This window comes from Macrobrachium rosenbergii, chromosome 5 (assembly GCF_040412425.1).
Source record: "Macrobrachium rosenbergii isolate ZJJX-2024 chromosome 5, ASM4041242v1, whole genome shotgun sequence".
In the NCBI taxonomy this organism is placed as follows: domain Eukaryota; kingdom Metazoa; phylum Arthropoda; class Malacostraca; order Decapoda; family Palaemonidae; genus Macrobrachium; species Macrobrachium rosenbergii.
The window spans coordinates 41,960,033-41,977,962 of record NC_089745.1 but is presented as its reverse complement, the minus strand read 5'-3'; the positions used below and the strand labels follow the sequence as shown (position 1 = coordinate 41,977,962).

The 17,930-nt window shown below is 35.3% G+C and overlaps 1 protein-coding gene across 1 annotated transcript in view; it reads left to right on the top strand.

Moving 5' to 3' along the window:
* The window catches only part of LOC136838714 (uncharacterized), a 71,495-nt gene extending 53,952 nt beyond the window's left edge, over positions 1 to 17,543 (top strand). Inside the window, exons 10-15 of the mRNA XM_067104138.1 lie at positions 1,268 to 1,348; positions 3,654 to 3,790; positions 5,292 to 5,588; positions 6,891 to 7,076; positions 13,270 to 13,741; positions 14,041 to 17,543. Of these exons, the coding sequence (XP_066960239.1) occupies positions 1,268 to 1,348; positions 3,654 to 3,790; positions 5,292 to 5,588; positions 6,891 to 7,076; positions 13,270 to 13,741; positions 14,041 to 16,238 (3,371 nt within the window). The 3' untranslated portion in view covers positions 16,239 to 17,543. The remainder of the gene's footprint in view (positions 1 to 1,267; positions 1,349 to 3,653; positions 3,791 to 5,291; positions 5,589 to 6,890; positions 7,077 to 13,269; positions 13,742 to 14,040) is intronic.
* Positions 17,544 to 17,930: the final 387 nt, after the last annotated feature.

The following is a 17,930-nucleotide window of genomic DNA, read 5'->3' as shown; positions in this document are numbered from 1 at the left end:
TGCTCTTCAGCCAGCTAATAAAAATCACATTGAGTGTATGCTTCCTAGACCTATGCAGCCAGCTCTGAAGGAACGCCTAAGGAAATCGGGGGGGCCATTAGTTATCTTCAGAAAGGATGGGGGTAGGCCTATGTCAGAGCAGAGTGCTTGACAGGACATCTCTTGCAGGTGGAATGTACCCGTTGGTTGGGTCATGCCTCGTGGTATTAGAGATTGTTGACGCAGGCAATTCGACTGGGTTCCTTTTGGTTTAGTTGGCTCTTGACTATTCATCATTCTTAAATATGTTAAGATTATTATTGCCATGGTGGGCAGACTTCCATTGTTGCTTATCCTGAGGTTAATCTATTAAAGAGAATGTTGACAAACAGTGGTGGTCTTTCTTAAGGAGATAACGAAGGTACGGAGTTGACATTGTAGGAATAAGAGAAGATGCCCGTGTGGTTAACAATTGGAGGAAGGGATAATCTACAGGATCATGGTTGCTCTCATACTGACAGCCACGTCTCCAAAATGTTGACCACAAGTTTAATATTCATAACAAAGGAGTTAAAATTTCAATTATGGCTTGACAAAATGTATGGACTCATTACAATATAGCTTTACTCTAATTGTAATTTATATACAAGTATATGCTATTCAACATTATTAATAAGAGTGCATGACCAGCACTACAAATAAAGATTTTCTAAGTGAGTTGAATAACATTTGTCATAACATCTTTTATTTTAAAACTAAAGGTTTTTGACTGCTACTATGCTATTGAATTTAACCTTAGGCTACTCCCTGAATTCTTAAGGTTACAGACCATACATCATATAATGTTGGGCTCCGTAATTATGGGTTTAAAAGCAGGTCTCCAAAAGTCGAATATTTTGATAGTAAACATGGTAATTCATATATATCCTGGAAGGTGAGTAGTAAGCTTCAGCTACTGATTTTAGATGTCAGAATCATAGATTGCATTTTGTACCAAAATACCCATTTTATGCCAACAGTCAGTGACTGGATTTTTTTGTGGTAGTGAACCTAGTATCTGTGGTCTCAGTTAATTTATGACACTCAAGGAATGGATTGAAACTCTAGTGCAGGTATCTGCTGACTCTCCCAGTAAATATCTTAGCTTGTCTAAAAAATAAATGCATTATTAAATGGTAAAAGTGTAACATGTTTTAAAGCAGTATGAAGAGGAAGAATTGCTGCACTAATAAATATATGCAGTTGAATTACTATGGTAGAGATGAGAATAATAGTTTATATCTTACAGGTACTAGTAAATGTGTGAATGGTATAGACGACTCCAAAAAGCGTCACATGGAACGTGTTGATCAGTCAACAAGTAGGGAAAGTGAGTTTGTTGAAAGTACTTTTTTTTGTCAAGAGGGAGTCCTGAAAATTCTGCATTGTACAGTAGTTGTAAAATACTATTTTTCAATTATCAGTCCATTAATCAAAAGATGCCTTAATCCTGTGATGGACATCCCATTATCACCAAGCTGTCTGATTAGGAAAAAAGCTCCCGCTGCGCATGGATTGACTCATCTAAGGCATCCTACCATTCCTTGTTCTGTTGTTCAACTTTATAAACATTCACGGTATCTCTGTGTTGTTTTCCCAGTTTGCCAATGTTACTTGTTACTAGCCTATGTGCTTTTTCTTTTTAATTTTTTTATTATTATTCTTCAACTATTAATGCTTCCATTTTGGGCTCCCTCTTCAGGTTTTTTTTAGTATTGTAAGTATTTTTTGTCAAAGTTTTGTGATTAACATTTGTGTGTGGTTATATTCTTTTACGTGATCTTGAAATTTATTTGTTTAACTATGAACCTAGAAATAAAGATTAGTCATTCAGTGTAGTTAATCTTCAAAAATTTAATACTTTGTGTTAGATTTTGAACTTAAATATAGAATATAGAATATTGTAGTAGTGGCAGTCTTGGGAGAAGGCTAGAGGAGAATCGTGGGTAGTGGATGTTTGCTCCACATGCATTGCATTCCTTTTTTGGAGGCTAGCCTTACTGTATGAAATTAGCCAGTGTTCCTCAGTTCTTACTTTTAGAATTCAGAGAAGTTTCAGACCTTGAATAAAGAGGTGTAGGCCATACTTTGGAGGTGAGAGATTAAGGAAGGGGGTTTTGGTGACCAAGTGATTCTTCATGTAGCTATTTCTTGTCCCAAAGGCCTCAGGAGGATGGAGATTAGTGATATATTTGAGTAATTTTATGTTTGTGTGGTTCACTCCCTTCAGAATGGAAACAGTGTAGTCAATGAGGATGTTGCCAAATCTTCAAGATGCATATTTTCACATTTGTAGGGAAAAGTGTGCATCAATTAGGGATTTACTCGAGATGTGACCATGATGATTAGTTGGTAATGGCTGCAACCAAATGGGAATTTTATTTTTACATTTCTGGGGTTCTTCAGCCTTGCCAGTCTCTTAAGACAGTCAGCAGAAAATATTCAGGTTGATATTGGCATATATAAGTATTAGACAAGTTGCTTTTTTGAAGAAGTCATTTGTGGGTTCGTTTTTGAATCGGGAATTTTATGAAAATGAAACAGGCATGACCTTGGGATTTTATGTTCTTTATTTTACCCTCCTGGCTCTACCACTCTCAAGAAGATGTACTTTTGTGTCTTGTGCGAGTAAAGGACTGTTATCTTAAAAAAACAAAAGCCTTATATGCTGGATCTTCAAGACTTTTTCTGGACACAGGAGTGTAAAGGGGTCCTATTATTATGAAAGCGTATGACAATGCCTCAAAGCCCCGTCTGTTTCAGTCAAAGATTAAATCATCGTGAGTTTTAACCATTTCCACTTCAGTGGCATCCAGGCATAACCTGGGGACCTCTGCCATCCATCAAATAGCAGTTTGGAGGTGCCAGTCATCATTCTCATGTTTTTATCTTATTGATGTCAGTCAGCAAATGGATATATTTTGGTTGGTTACGATAGTCACAGCTGGTCATATTTTACCAAGTGGGAGGGTTGGAGAGAACTCCCATATTCACAAATAAGGGTTACCTGTCTCTATTGTTCCAGTCATTATTTGTCAGCTAAAGCACCATCTATGTGAAAAGGACTGACTGGTCTTTTTTTCGTCATCACTCTGTACGCTAGGCTGTTATGGGAGGGTCTTGTTGTCATCCTGTAACCTAAATTACAATTAAGCATCTTATGATTCATGGGGTAATGAATAAACAGTGTTTCTATAGTACAAATAATATTTTCTCGTAAGAAAAATACCCTCCTCCTCTGTGTTCATTTTGTTATGAAAAATATACAGTATTTTGTGCTCCTCTGTATTAATTTTGTTATGAAAAATATACAGTATTTTGTTTTATAAAACATATTTTTTTTATAACTAACAAATGCATATAAAGCCCATAGTAGATAGAAGAGATCTTGAACTAGTAAAAAGAAACAAAAATTATTGCTTTTGATATATTGTTTCTTTGACTACAACTGTACTGAAGGCCTTCTTCACTGTGCCATGTACAGCTAAGCTTGCTACATTATATTGTGTGTGGTTTTCTGGTAGAAAGATATGGGATGTAATTATTTACCACTAGTATGCATGTTATTTTATTTACTTTATCCATAATTTTGCACGTTGAAATAATGGTTAAATTTTATTTTTATCATTTTAAAGGTATAGGTGAAAGTGAAACAAGTGGAGGAGATGAGTGGAGTAGTGGAGATGAAAGTGATTCTTCAGCCACAGTATCATCTACTCATCAAGATCCACATTGTGACTGCTGCTACTGTCACATGTTACATCATAAACAGGTAACAATAACATTTTATTGAAAATTTCCAGTTCTGGAAATTCACTGGCGACATAAGTTAAATCATTTTTGTCACTGCTGAAATGGACATAAATATGAAAAAGCATCTTCCTTGGGTAATTGTATTCCATCATTATCCATGAGTTTAATTGCTCATACCATATTATTTTATGTATACTAATGCAGGTGCGATACATAATCAATACATTGGGAGGGAAGGTTTATTGCTTGTAAAGCTTCTAACCCATTACCTTGTCTTCAGTCCAGGTCTACATGTATTCATGCTTTACTTATCCACTTTTGTTTTTTCATGGTGGTTATACTTTTTGTAGATTATTTAATAAAAAATATTTGAGTAATTACACAGTAGTTACCTTTAGTATTACATGAAAAAGTATCCAAATTTTGCAGTATAAAGTAAAAGATTGTGTTTATTTTGCAACAGTTTCCATATTGTGTCAGGACCCTTCTCTCAGGGCTATTGTACATATACCAGACTATGCAGAAAAACCATTAATTTCAATACGTGTTCTCCAAAGTTTAAAGTCACAAAAGGTGAGATAACAGTCAGTGTGCAAATATTATCAGAGAGGGATACAAATACCAAAGGTAAAAATATAATATATTTACAAACACAATAAAGATAGAAATAATTGCCAGAACCACTACAAATATATCAATATATGAATAACATTCACACAGTAACTACGAATACAATAATAATTTGAGCAAAAACATCCTCAAAAATAAGGGGTCCCGAAAGAAAGGAGAAAATAACGGCCAGAATGAAGCCTAACAATTAACAAAACTAAGATGCCCTAACAAATATAAAGTGGCCACTAAGTTTTAATCTCCACGAAAATCCTTATATGAGGAACTGCCTGTTGATGCAATGGGACGTAACGGAGTAAGGCAAGGCGGGATGGGGTCCCCCAGAACACTCCAAAGGCAGAACGTGAGTCAAAGAAGCAGGAAGGTATTCCCCACTATACTTTAAAGCCTGCAGACTAAAGGCCCGACCTCCACATGAAAGGTCCACCAAAATTAAGTAGTAGACTTATACCTGCTCATAGTGAGGTCCCCCCAGGCAGATACTGGCCCAGGGCTACAGCAAGATGAGGCAGCAGCGTTGCAACAGGATATAACTGTGAGGGGAAAAGTGAATATTTGCAGAATATATGAGTGAACTTGCTGTAAACCAAAATGTGTCAACATGAAGGCCAGAACTAGACTGCTCTACTAGGGCACAGGGACTTCGATTTCACCTCAGAAGTCCAGGGAAACCAAAAACAGGACTCTGAGAAAAACAGGCCAAGGATCAAAAACAGGAATAGTAACTCAAAATAACGTGGAGGAAGAAAACTTAAAACCCTGATGGGGATACTAAAATAAATAACAAAATAGGGTAAACTAAATGGGGAAAAAAAAAAAAAAAGTTCTAACAATTGTGTCCGAAGTTGGTGCAAAATAGGACTAATATAATTATTTATATTTATATACAGGATGGAGGCCGCCAAAAGTATAGTGACAGGCGAGATAGACTATTACAGATCTTGTCTCGGAAGAAAAAGGCACGTAATTCTCTGATATCAGGTACTTCTACTGCCACAGCCCACACTACTGCAGCTGTTTCTGGAGTTCCTAGTAATGGTTCTAGTGTTCCTACTTCTAAAGGTGGAAGCACACCATTAGGGGGCCAGAACATCAATAAAATATTAGATTTTATTGAGGGGAATCAAATTGACGAAGCTAAACATGCCAAGAAAGCAGCTAAGAAAGCCCGACAGAAGCAGAAGAAGGTGAGTTTACACTGATATTTGTTACTTAGTCAATTATTATTAATGTCACTTTAGTAATTTCCTTACTGGTGATATGGCTGTTGGTCAAGAAATAAGTCAGTTAGGTATGCATATGGTGCTATCACTTTCTTTCAGTGTGACTTGGTAACCATACCAAGTACAGTAAAGGAAAGTGTCTCATCAATTAGAGAGCTTTTCAACCAAGAAGGTATTTTTGTAAACACAATCATCCACCATTGTTCCCAGTCAGAACATTTTTATGAACAGTTAGCCACCACCATTCCCAATCTAAATATAATCAAAACACTTCTTTCAGGACTATAGATTCCCCTTCCCCCACATCAGAATACATGTGAAGTATGTTTGTACTTTTAAACATTCTGCAAGTTATGTGAAGTCTACATAAATGTTAAAATATGTTGGGTCCTTAATAAGTAGGCCAATAAAATAGTCAAAACTGCTTGTTATTGCCTCATACTATCATTTTTAGTAAATGGCAAAGATCATGGAATGATGACTCTTACAATAACAAATTAAAATGGATACAACCAGTGGTTGGTGTGCCTTTTTTTTTTTTTCACTCTAAAACACAAAATATTTAGGTAGTAATATCCCACCTTGGAATTAAGTCACACTCATCTGACTGTTGGGTTTTTGATGACTAACCCAAATTACCCAATCCCTGAATGCAGAGATGAAGAACACCACTTGTAATCAAACACATCTGTTGGAACAAGTCTCTGAAAGATATTTTGTCAGTCTTCAGTTTATGCAATTGAATTTTTAAGGAGCTGAAATATATTAAAAGTCTAGTAATATTTTGTTCTGAAATATTTTGGTAAGAATCTTCAATACTTTCAGTGTATCCAATTAAATTTTTAAGGAGTGCTGGTATATTTAATCCAATAATATATTAAGAATAAACCTTTATAAAGCTCAGCCCTGTGAAAGTTAAAAATGTTAACTTAGTGGCCTGGTTAAACTATTTATTAATAATAATTGCTCAAATTCAGAAAGGTTCTGTGAAGTATATTTCAGTACAAGACTATAATTCTTGTCATATTATACTAGACATAGATTAGTACTGTGACAGAATGGCAGAATTCAATTAGAAGATAATTAGATCTTGTACCCTGAATAAAAAGATTTAATAATTGATAACTTGCCTCTGGTACCCTGAATAAAAAGACTTAATAATTGATAACTTGCCTCTGTAAGATGTAACCCCCCCAAAAAATTGGTACAGTTGTATATAAGAAAATTTACAACAGTGGATGTTTAATTTTTTTTTTCTCTTTGTAGATGGCTATTAGACGGGAAGAGGAGGAAGAAGAGGAGTATGAAGATGATGAATTTGAAGAAAAGAACTGTGATGGTGATGATGTTGAAGATGGACCTTTAGCAGAGTTGAGGAGGAGAGCACCAGATGTGACAATCACTGTGGTTCGACCTGGTCAGCAAACACCTCGCACACCAGCTTCGCCACAGGTTAGACAGATTTGTTGAATATAATTTTAATTGTTACATAATAATCATTGTTTTCATAGGTTACAAGGTATGGTTAATTTTTCTTTCTTTTGTAAAAATAAGCCCTCTTATTAGCATGAGACTAATCTGGTAGACGGGGAGATCATCTGAAATTCAGGTTCTGTAATGATTTTGGGATACTGGCTATTCACCCACTCCTCTAATCTTTATGACTTAAAAAGATAACTAATGTTACTCTACAAACTTAATTGTCATTCACTTCAAATTATAAGCAGTGATTTGAGAGTTCATCAAAGATTTGGTCTGTGGGAAAATTGAAAGATTTGAAATGAAAATTAGTAGCAAGACCAGGGTGATGAAGATAATAAAGAGGAGAAGCTTCACTGAATGTAGGTTTGATAATTTATCTATGGAAGGGAAGGGTTTCTTCAGGTACCTTGAAAGTGTAATGAAAAGGTTTGGGGACTCCTGTAAGGAAAGAAGTGTAATGAAAAGGTTTGGGGACTCCTGTAAGGAAACAAGAATTAGAATTGTTTAGAGAAATAGAGGATTTGTACAAGTAAAGTAATTTGGATCCTAACCGTTGACACATAAGAGTACATATAAGATACACTGCTGGCACCTCAACTTAATGACTATCGTTACTTAGATGTAAAGTCTATACTAGACTTTACTATTTTCATTATACGAATGAATATAGTAAAGTCTAGTATAATGAAAATAATATAAGCCTGCTATACATAGAGAATGCTGAAATGAATGCGACCTCACCTGTTAAGGCAGCTTGCTTGTTTCCAGGATTAGCCGAGCCATTATGCTATACCTGTATTTTTCTCCCATAAAAAGACTGCATTTCATATAAATTAAAAGACCCTTTAATTTCAAAATGTCTGTTATGTCTGCCATAATTTGTTGCAGAGCTAGCCCAAGTTTGTTTTTGCTGAACTATGTTGTAGAGCTAGCCCAAGTTTGTTATTGCTGAACTATTTTATTGGGATTGGTTTTCTTGTGCAGAATTTTCTATCATAAGTAAATCTAATCAAACTATTGCCAAGTTTTTGTTTAATAATGATTATCATGCTCTTTTATATTATAGGAAGATTAATTCTTTTATTTGTAGGCTTATAAAGGGAGTTAATTTAAGAATGGATTGTGTTCAGGGCAAATTCACTGACTACTCATGAACACAAAGACACTTTCTTCAAGAATGAATTTTTACTGTATATTACTGTAATTTTTAGTTAACAGTGTTAGAGTAACACGTGCATACAGAGCCATGAAGTTTAACCATAAAGTGCTAGTGTACTTCTATTAAGGGGATCGGCCGCCTAAAAAAACCCAATAATCTTTAAAAAATTCGATTTGCTGAAAAAAATACTATGGCTTCAGATAGGGTTCAAGAATGTGTCCACGAAATATTATGCTAAAATTTGCCGTATTTCTCTAGTTATGGCCTAAAATGTAACAATAACTATATACCCATAAAACACCAGTAGCGCAAATGATTTAGTCTGGTATAGTTTTTGCGATATATATTACTAAAACTTCCTTTGAAATGAAATGTATAATGTCAATAATATCCTACTCGGCACCTTTTTAGTTATTCCTAGCCATGACAACGCACACGTCATACCATGACGCCGACTGTGGCCGAGAGTTGCCTATAAACTTCAAGCTAGAAGGACACATTTTCATGCTCGCTAGCCTTGACTGAACTCTGTATTTTCTGCGGTGTTTTTGTTTTTTCGCCGTGCCTAAAAGGTCCAAGAGTTCACTTCATGCTTCTAGAATGCGGAAAAGCCAAGTGGAAAAGTCCAGGCGAGAAGTAGAAGAAAGAGTTCAAGAAATTAGTGCCATAGAGGGGAATGGAGCGACGGAGAGAGAGAGAGCTGTCGCCCATCAAACGGCGCAGGCAGCGATCTCTGCTGACCAGAGACCAACCACATCCACCCCTAAACGCCTCTTTATTTGTTCATCACTACCAAAGGGCAAAGATATTTTAGAAAAAGAAAGCAGTAGCTCGGAGGCTGATATTATAGACGATCCTGAAAATAAAATGATCATAATAAGTGAAGCAAGACTTGATGAATTACTTGAATCACGAATCCCTAATTGTGAATGAAAAGTAATTCCCAGGATCCATTTGGCAAGGGATGGATTCGAGACACTAATAAAAAAGTGTAGGCAACTATGATACCCTAGAGTAATACCTTGCAGCAAGATCAGACAGGGGGGGGACCAGGAACCTAAAATTTATAAGAATGTGTCTTAGGCACATAAATAATCAATTAATATTCTTATTTATAATCATTTTGCATTAATTAATACCCAAAAAATAAAAATTAAAACCATAGAATTAATTGTAACACAGTCTTTGAAGTCCCTTTTACTTTTTTTATGTAATTAAAACTTTGAAGGCCCGTTTCTCAAAACATAAGTTTTTCACCTTCAAAATGTATCTCCTCCCTTAGTATTGGACCAATCTAAATGAAATTTCATATATAATATGAGGAAACATGGTGGATTAATTAAAAGCCGGGGATTTTTAATATTTTGAGTTTCTGATTTTTGGCAATTTTATTTCTGTAATTTTTCTGGGAAAATTTCATTAAAAAAAAAAAAATTCATATCTCGAAAAATAATTGAAAAATCAAAATCCCCGCTTTGTATCGAAGGTCCATATGTGTTTTATACGTGGTTCAAATCTCATCCCTTAAAACCAAAAAGCAAAGGAGGAGATGCATTTTGAAAATGGCCATTTTTGGCCGAAAAATGCTCTGGCGTCACAAAACCTAAGGTCACTGAACAAAAAATTTTTCCCCAGAAGTTCCACACAATATCCTTTAACAAACCCCCTATATATCAACAACCTGTCGTTAAAAAAGTCGGAAACCGGCCGATCCCCTTAAAGGAAAGCTTTCACAAATACAAACAACTTATACGTAAAGTTCAATGCAGAAGTGAGTGTAAAAACTACACCCTTCTTATCATATGATTACTGACTGACTCTGAAAAGATGTTAAGTAAACGAGAGTTTGTGTACAAAAATCATAGATTGTTACAATAATACATGTTAACAAAATTGTATATAAGTTTTAAATGGCATTTTATTGATGTTTTTAAACGGCAATAATTGGCTAATAACCTCCGCTTTTGCTACTGCTAGACCTTTGTTTTATCGTACTGTACACAGTATTTTCATCATACATTTTTAATGGCTTTCATAAATGAGGACTTTTTCTATTAACCTCTTCCCGCTCAACCCCGTGTATTCTCGGGTTTAAGATGACCGTCATATTTCAGTAAGCCCGAGTATACTCGAAATTCTGTTATCTCTTTCCTAGCAACTCCCAGTAAACTCGGCTGTTGTTTATATTAGTCTCCACTATAGAAAGCCGTTTTCTATGCATATAAGTGCCTTTTTTTTTTTAGAAAATTGTAGCTACCTTGGCGCCAGTTGGCCATTGGAGACGCGTCCTTTCATCAGGCAGGATTTCCATTGTTTTTCCGGGATTTTCTTTTTATTATTATTGATATAACTATCATGAGTAGTGAGAGTGACAGTGATACAGAGTATTATGATGGAATGGACGATTCAGGAGCGAAAGTGATGGTGATATGACGCCAGAATACTCTGATACTTCAGATGAAGATGATGACGATAATGTTCCTGATAACCAAGGCTGGCAAAGAATAACAATTTCGGATGATAAACCACCCTCTCCTCCACAGCCTGCATTTCCCTTTATTGGTGATAATATAATTCATCATGTATATAATACTGAAGATGATGAAGAAAATACATATATTCAGTATTTTGAGTCATTTCTTGATGACAATATTTTAGACATTATTGTCACAGAGACGAACAGGAATGCTGAACAAAAGTTGAGTGGAAAATCAGAAACAGAGAAAAAGAAATGGCACCCAACATATCGGGAAGAAATGAGGATTTTCCTTAGTGTTATTATGCTACAGGGGATTGTAAAGAAACCTGAAGAAAGCCAATACTGGTCTAAGATGCCTTTGTTACATACACCAATTTTTGCTAAAATTATGCCATATCGCAGATTTTGCAAAATAAAACAGTATTTGCATTTGTCAAATAACGAGGATTTTGACCCTGCCACTCATCCTTGCCCAAAGCTCAACAAAATCTGGAAGTTTTATAATAGCATTGTTAGCAAATTCAAAAGTATGTACACGCCTAAACAAAATGTAGCTATAGACGAAAGTCTTTTACTTTATAAAGGACGTCTTGGTTGGGTACAATATTTGCCACTAAAAAGAGCTAGATTTGGGATAAAATATTTCATGTTGTGTGAATCAGAATCAGGATATGTTTGGAATTTTGTCATTTATACAGGTCAAGGAACAATGTTTGATAATGATTATGAAGACCTTCCAGTGTCTTCAAAAATTGTTATGACGCTGATGAAGCCATTACTGAAAAAAAGGCTATTGCCTTACAATGGATAATTATTATAACTCTCCCCAATTAGCAGATTTACTGACAGAAAATGAAACAGATGTATATGGCACTGTCCGTGTTAGTAGAAAGGAAATGCCCTCTGGATTGAAACAAGAAAAACTGCAGAAAGGCAGTATGGTGGCTTACAAAAGAAGAAAAGTAACAGCAATAAAATGGAAGGATAAGAAAGATGTTGTATTACTTTCCACAGTCCATAACACAGAAATGGTAGAAACAGAAAAAAGAGGAAAATTGGTGAAGAAGCCTAAACTAGTTATGGATTACAATAACACAATGGGAGGGGTTGACAAAGTAGATCAACGTCTCCAGGATTATCCTCTTACAAGAAAAAAGGAGAAAGAGGTATTACAAGAAAATATTCTTTCATATTGTCGACTTCGCATTGTGGAATTCCTATCTTTTGTATCTAAAATCAGGAGGAGAAGCAACAGCTCTAAAGTACCGTCTTCAAGTGATCGACGAGACAATAAAAAAGTACCATACACCTATGATGTCATCAAAAGTAGGACGACCAAGTAGTGTACCTCACCCTCTTCGTCTTACAGAAAGGCACTTCCCAGATGTCGTGCCACCTACAGAAAAGAAAAGTAACCCCACAAGACAATGTGTAGTTTGTAGCAGAAAGCGAGATGCAAGTGGAAAAAGGCTAAGGAAGGAAAGCAGATACTGCTGTTTAGTGTGTGATGTAGCACTGTGTATAACTCCTTGCTTTAGGATATATCACACGAAGGATAACTTTTAGGAAAAGATGAAAGAATTTATTTTATTTTATGTTCTGTACAGGAGTAAATACATTTATTTTCAAAATATAAAGCTGAAATAGGTAATACGGAAAGAAAACTATTATTCATTATGATGAAGGTAAAACCTTTCATTTCAATTTGTCCTTTTCTATTACTTTTTCATAAAGGCAAGAATCTTTTTCTTCTTTTGATAATGAAACCTTTTACATTTTCTATTGAAAGTATCATATTTTTGGCATCATATTTTTTTCTTCTATGTTAGTCACCAGGCTTTACTTTTTCATATTGCATTTTTTCATAAATGCAAGATTTTTTTTTTGTAATAAAAATTTGCTCCTTTTATTTTCTTTTGAAGATCAGTTATGTTATAAAGTTTTACATTTATCATGTGTAATTATTTTGTTGTTATATTGAAGAATTATGAAAGAATAAAAATATAGAAGAAAATGCAATAAATATATTCTTTATTTGTTATTTTCCTTGTTTTTTATAATTTCCGAGAAAACTCGGCCTTGAGAAGTTATGTAATAGTTGAAGACTATCCTGACAAAAAAATATATTTTTTTTTTAAGAAATATTCGAGGTGATTTATCACTTTAGCATATACTTTAGAAATAAACAATAAAAAAATATGCTTCATAAAGACTGGAAGTTGGGATAAAAAATGTGAGAGGGAAGGGGTTAAAATTATTTTCCAAGCATATAGAATTGAGCATCCTATTTTATTAAAGGTTTGTAGCTATGTGTAATTAAGTTTTGTTGTGTAAATTTAGCCATGAGTATTGCAGTATTTCATTATTTTTATTTCAAAATGGTCATATGTAATGGGAGAGCACATATTAAAATCAATTTTCAGAAAGGTTGCAACTTGTTAAATATGTATTCATGGTATAATATTTTGGGAATACATAAATCATGGATTTATCCGAGTACAGTTTTCCATCTTTTTTCTTTGCAGATGGGTCTTGGAAAACCTAGAGACTCGTCCCCTCCATCAGGAGAAGCGTATAAAACTCAAGCAAAACTGGTACCCTCTCTTGTGCAGAATTCGAAAGAACCAAGCCCTCCAACATCAAGAACCATATTGCAGCCTTCTAGACCTTCTAATCACCAAAGCCAGCAGAGTAATCAAAGAGGGAGAAATGTAGCAGTTGCTCCAACTCCTGTGATACCTGGCAAATCCAGTAATCTTGTGGCTTCCAGTGGTCAAGAAGTTTCAGAGTCTCCTCCAACTTCTGCTGGCTATACAGGACTGAGTAACATTCTCAAGGGAATGGAAACCTTGGGAAAAGAGAAGGAAAAAGGGTCACAAATGGTTACTATAAGAAGAGTAATGGATCCTAATAATGCAGAGCCTACTGTTACTATTACACTTAAAGGAGAAAAACCAGAAAAAGATAAGGTGCTGTTTAAACTGGTAAATGGGCAAGGTAAGTCTGTCATTCTTATGATGTACATAATACACAAACCCTTACATACCTTGAGAGTTTGTGGATGTAGATTTGCTCATTCTTGTGCTTAAAGCAGTCATTCATTTAAATTTATCATTTTGAAAGAACTTGTATCTAATGATATAGTGTGCACAAGTATGTGAACAGAAAATTTTCACACTGTTTTACAGCATATGCTTCTTTGCTTCAGAAATAAACAATGTTATAGTTATGTTTACATAACAAAGGCTCTTGTTTTGTTTAAAAAACTGGTTTTTAATGTTTTCTATTCTTTACAGCTGTTTCAGGCAATGGGTCACAATCAGGTCAGATAGGGAAAAAAGGTGGTGGGGGAGTAACAGGTGGTGGTCGTACACAACGAATAGAATCAAATACTTTACCTGATGAACCTCCAATACCTGAAGGATTAAGTCCAGAAGAGATTAAAAAATACAAGAAAAAACAGAAAAAAGAGAGGCAGCGGCAAAAGAAAATACAAGAACAGATTGAAGAACAACAGAAAGGCCGAATGCAACAGCTTGAACTTCAAAAACAACAGGAACTGTTGCGACAACAGCAAGAACAGATCCGTCAAAAGCAATTGGCTCTACAACGTCAGGAGGAGGAGTTGATAAAACAACAACAAAATAAGAATAATAGTAAAAAGGGAAAGAAAAAGAATGGCAAAGTAGCAAATAGTACCATTAATAGTAATAATAATAGTAAAAACAGTAAATTGGTAAGCAAGGGTGCTGACAGGGTCTCTGCTGTGGTATATGATGGGGATGATATGGCTCAGTCTTTCAATTTACCACCAGGTGTTACAATTAATAAAGTGGCAGGGCAGCCTGGCATGGTAACTATTTCTAACAACATGGGAGGTGCCTTTTCACAGCCATTTTTACCGAATCCGAATGTATATCCAAGTCCAGTTTTGCAGGGTTATCCTGTTCTGTCAGCAGCACAAGGTTCACTACCAAAACCATGTTCCAGGGGCCAGAACCCTGGTCTAAGCTGGAATAGTGCTGTGGAGACAAATTACCCAGATAAGGATAATGTCATTGTTGTTGATACTAACAATGGTTTTCTTGGAACAACACCCATTTCCTGTAGCTCTCCCAAACGAGAAATTACTTCAGATGAAAAGGTAGTGATGGCTGTCAAGGGAATCATAGACCCATCTACTCTTAATATGACTCAAAAGAAAAAATTCAAGAAAATGAAGAAAGCACTTCAAGAAGAAAAGGAGAGAGCAGAGCAAAAGCAAAGGGAAGAAGATGATTTGATGGACCAAATGTATAATATTGTGAATGGGAAATCAGCCAAGAATGGTGGGAAAATGGTGCAAGGGCAGTTGGGACAGGGAAAATCCCAAGCAAAGAAAAATCAAAAAGTGAAAGAGAACATCAAGCCTCCATCAGCTCAGGCTGTCAATAATTGTAAACAGGTATTACAGCAAGTATCAACAAAAGTAAGCAAGCAGCAACAGTCACAGAAAGTTTCTGAAAATCAAAAGCAAAAGCAGCCTCAAGAATTGGTTTTAAGTGTGAATAACAAAAATAACACAAAGCAAGGTAAAGAAGTTAGTCAGCCTCACATTATTAGTCAGACTAGGAAAAACTCAACTTCATCTCAACAGGGTAAACTTAAACAGCAGCAGCCAGCTCAGCAGTCGCAGTTGAAGCAGCCTGTACAACAGAAGCAGCCACTAAAACAGCAGAAGACTCCATCACAGCAGAAGCAAAAGCAGCATCAGAAAGGGCTATCTCAAGTACAGCAGCAGCAACAACCACAGCAGCAGCAGCAACAGTCACATCAAGCACTGCCTCAAAAGCAGAGCCAGCAGCAACAAAAGTCAAGTCAACAGCAAGTGCAGAAACAAAAGCAGCAGCACTTGAAGCAAAATCAAGAACAAAAACAGCAAGTTCAGCCCAAACAGGCTCAGCAAAGGCAGTCTTTAGTAGAAAACCAGAGTACTCCGCAACAGAAGAAACACACAAATCACCAAGGAAAGATGCCTCTGGCCACCCATGAAAAGCACACATTAAACACCAATCATAACACTAATACAAATAATATTGGAAACTACTCCAATAGCATTGCCTTTCCACCTCCGGATATTGCTCATGAAGCGCGTTATGCTCAGTATCTTGCTGCTAATGCTAGCACTTTAGCTAAAATGAGTTACACTTGCAACTTAATTGTACCCAATGAATGTACTGCTGACCACTGTGCGGGCGAAAAGGATAAAAAATCTGGTAAAACCAAAAAATACAAGAAAAAGAAGGGACATTTAGAAGACATGACAACTATTGATAGTGTATTTACTCCAAAAGATATAGTTGAAGGGGAACTTGACGAAACGGAAAGAGATGTCGAGGCCTTCAAGCGATTTTGTTTTAATAATGTTCCTCGTCATGCAGGAGAGAAACCCAAAGTTAATTTCAATGTTAAAGATATAATGATCAAGAAGAGGCCTTGCAATGTTAATCTATGAAATGTTAATTCATGATATCATTTTTCACAGTTTTTATTCTGTAGCTGAATCAAAGATATATTTTGTCATTTTAGTCATGAGGTATGGAAAGTGTTTGTATGCTAATCTCAATTTTATTGCTGCTAGGGTGTCGAGTGAGATATTTTGGTTAAACCATAGAATGTATTGAATGATTTGTTTTGTACCTCAATTTATGTTGTTAGTATGTAAACTGCAGTAGCACATTTCAGATATTTTCTTAAAAGTGTGGTAGTCAAGGGCAGTTTCTTGTTGAGGACCTAAGTGAATTATGGGATTCAGCATTGTTATAGTGAAGGGCTTTTGAACATTCAGCTGTAAACATTCACAAAAATTTACCAAATGGACCAAATTGCTGTCAATTTTTCATCAAGAGTTGTGTGTGCTACACAGCATCAAAGTGCGAGGATCATATTTTGTTCAGGTGCAGTACTATTTCTTTATTGCAAGTGTTGATGTACTATTTTTCAGTGCCTGAATATTTACGGTTGATCATAAGACTTAGGTCTTGTTGTTTATATGATTTACAGTAGGAGTAATATTACTCCCCTTTTTTTCAAATTTATTTCATTTAATTATTTTTCTGACAATTTTTATGTCTTGAAACAGTACATTAGTTAAGATTTATGTGAATATTTTGAATAATTTCTTCCCTTTGCATTTCATACGTGAGTGGGGTTGCACTTGATACGCCTTTTGATTTTTTATTGCATGAACCAGTGCTTTTCATAATACAGGGTCATTCATTGAGGTTTTGCACAACTTGCAAGTATTTGATGAGCTACAAAGGACATTGGATTTTTTAATTACAAACTCCAGTATTATTTAGAGTTTGTGGAGTGATAAGGGTGTGTGTAAAGATGTAATTTTTATGTATTAGAATATTTTACTGGGAACGTATCCATTACATCATTAAGGTGGTGCCATCAAATGCAATTTAGTTTGATTTCATGAACGTTAAAAGGATGTATGAAAGGTATGTTTTTTATGTAAACATTGATATGTGATATAACTATTATTACCTGATAGTAGCTCCTTTACTGGTAGGACGAAGCGGAATAAGTGTATTAAAAGGATGAAAAAAAAAAATCATACAGTGGAAAATAGAATAGGTTACTGCTGTGTGTGATACTAGAAAGAATCTTGCCATTTAATTTGGCTCTGTATTGTCATGATGGAGCATTATTGTTGATATTGCATAGTATGAACATAGATGCCTGTTTTTGTAGATATCATTTATCCTTCTCAAGAGGTTGAGACCTCTTAAATAAATCTGAGTGATCAGTATTTTTACAGATTTTCCATATCCAATTTAGGCATTTGAATTTGAATACTTGTAATTTTGATGTAGGATGGTCATGATTCATAGGTCTCATATGATTTTGAATTTTTTTTTTTTTTTTTTTTTTTACCCCATCACTCATATATATCAAAGTTTAGGGTCATGATGGCCCATATGCTGCTCTTATTTTGCAGACAGAGAAATGATGGTAGCTCAAAACACTGCTAGTGCTGGCCCATATGCTGCTCTTATTTTGCAGACAGAGAAATGATGGTAGCTCAAAACACTGCTAGTGCTGGCAAGCACAAGAAAGAGGTATCCAGGAGTACCCTTTCTTTCTGGCTTTGTGCTGTAATCAAACAAATTTAAGACTTCAGCAAAATAGCACATTG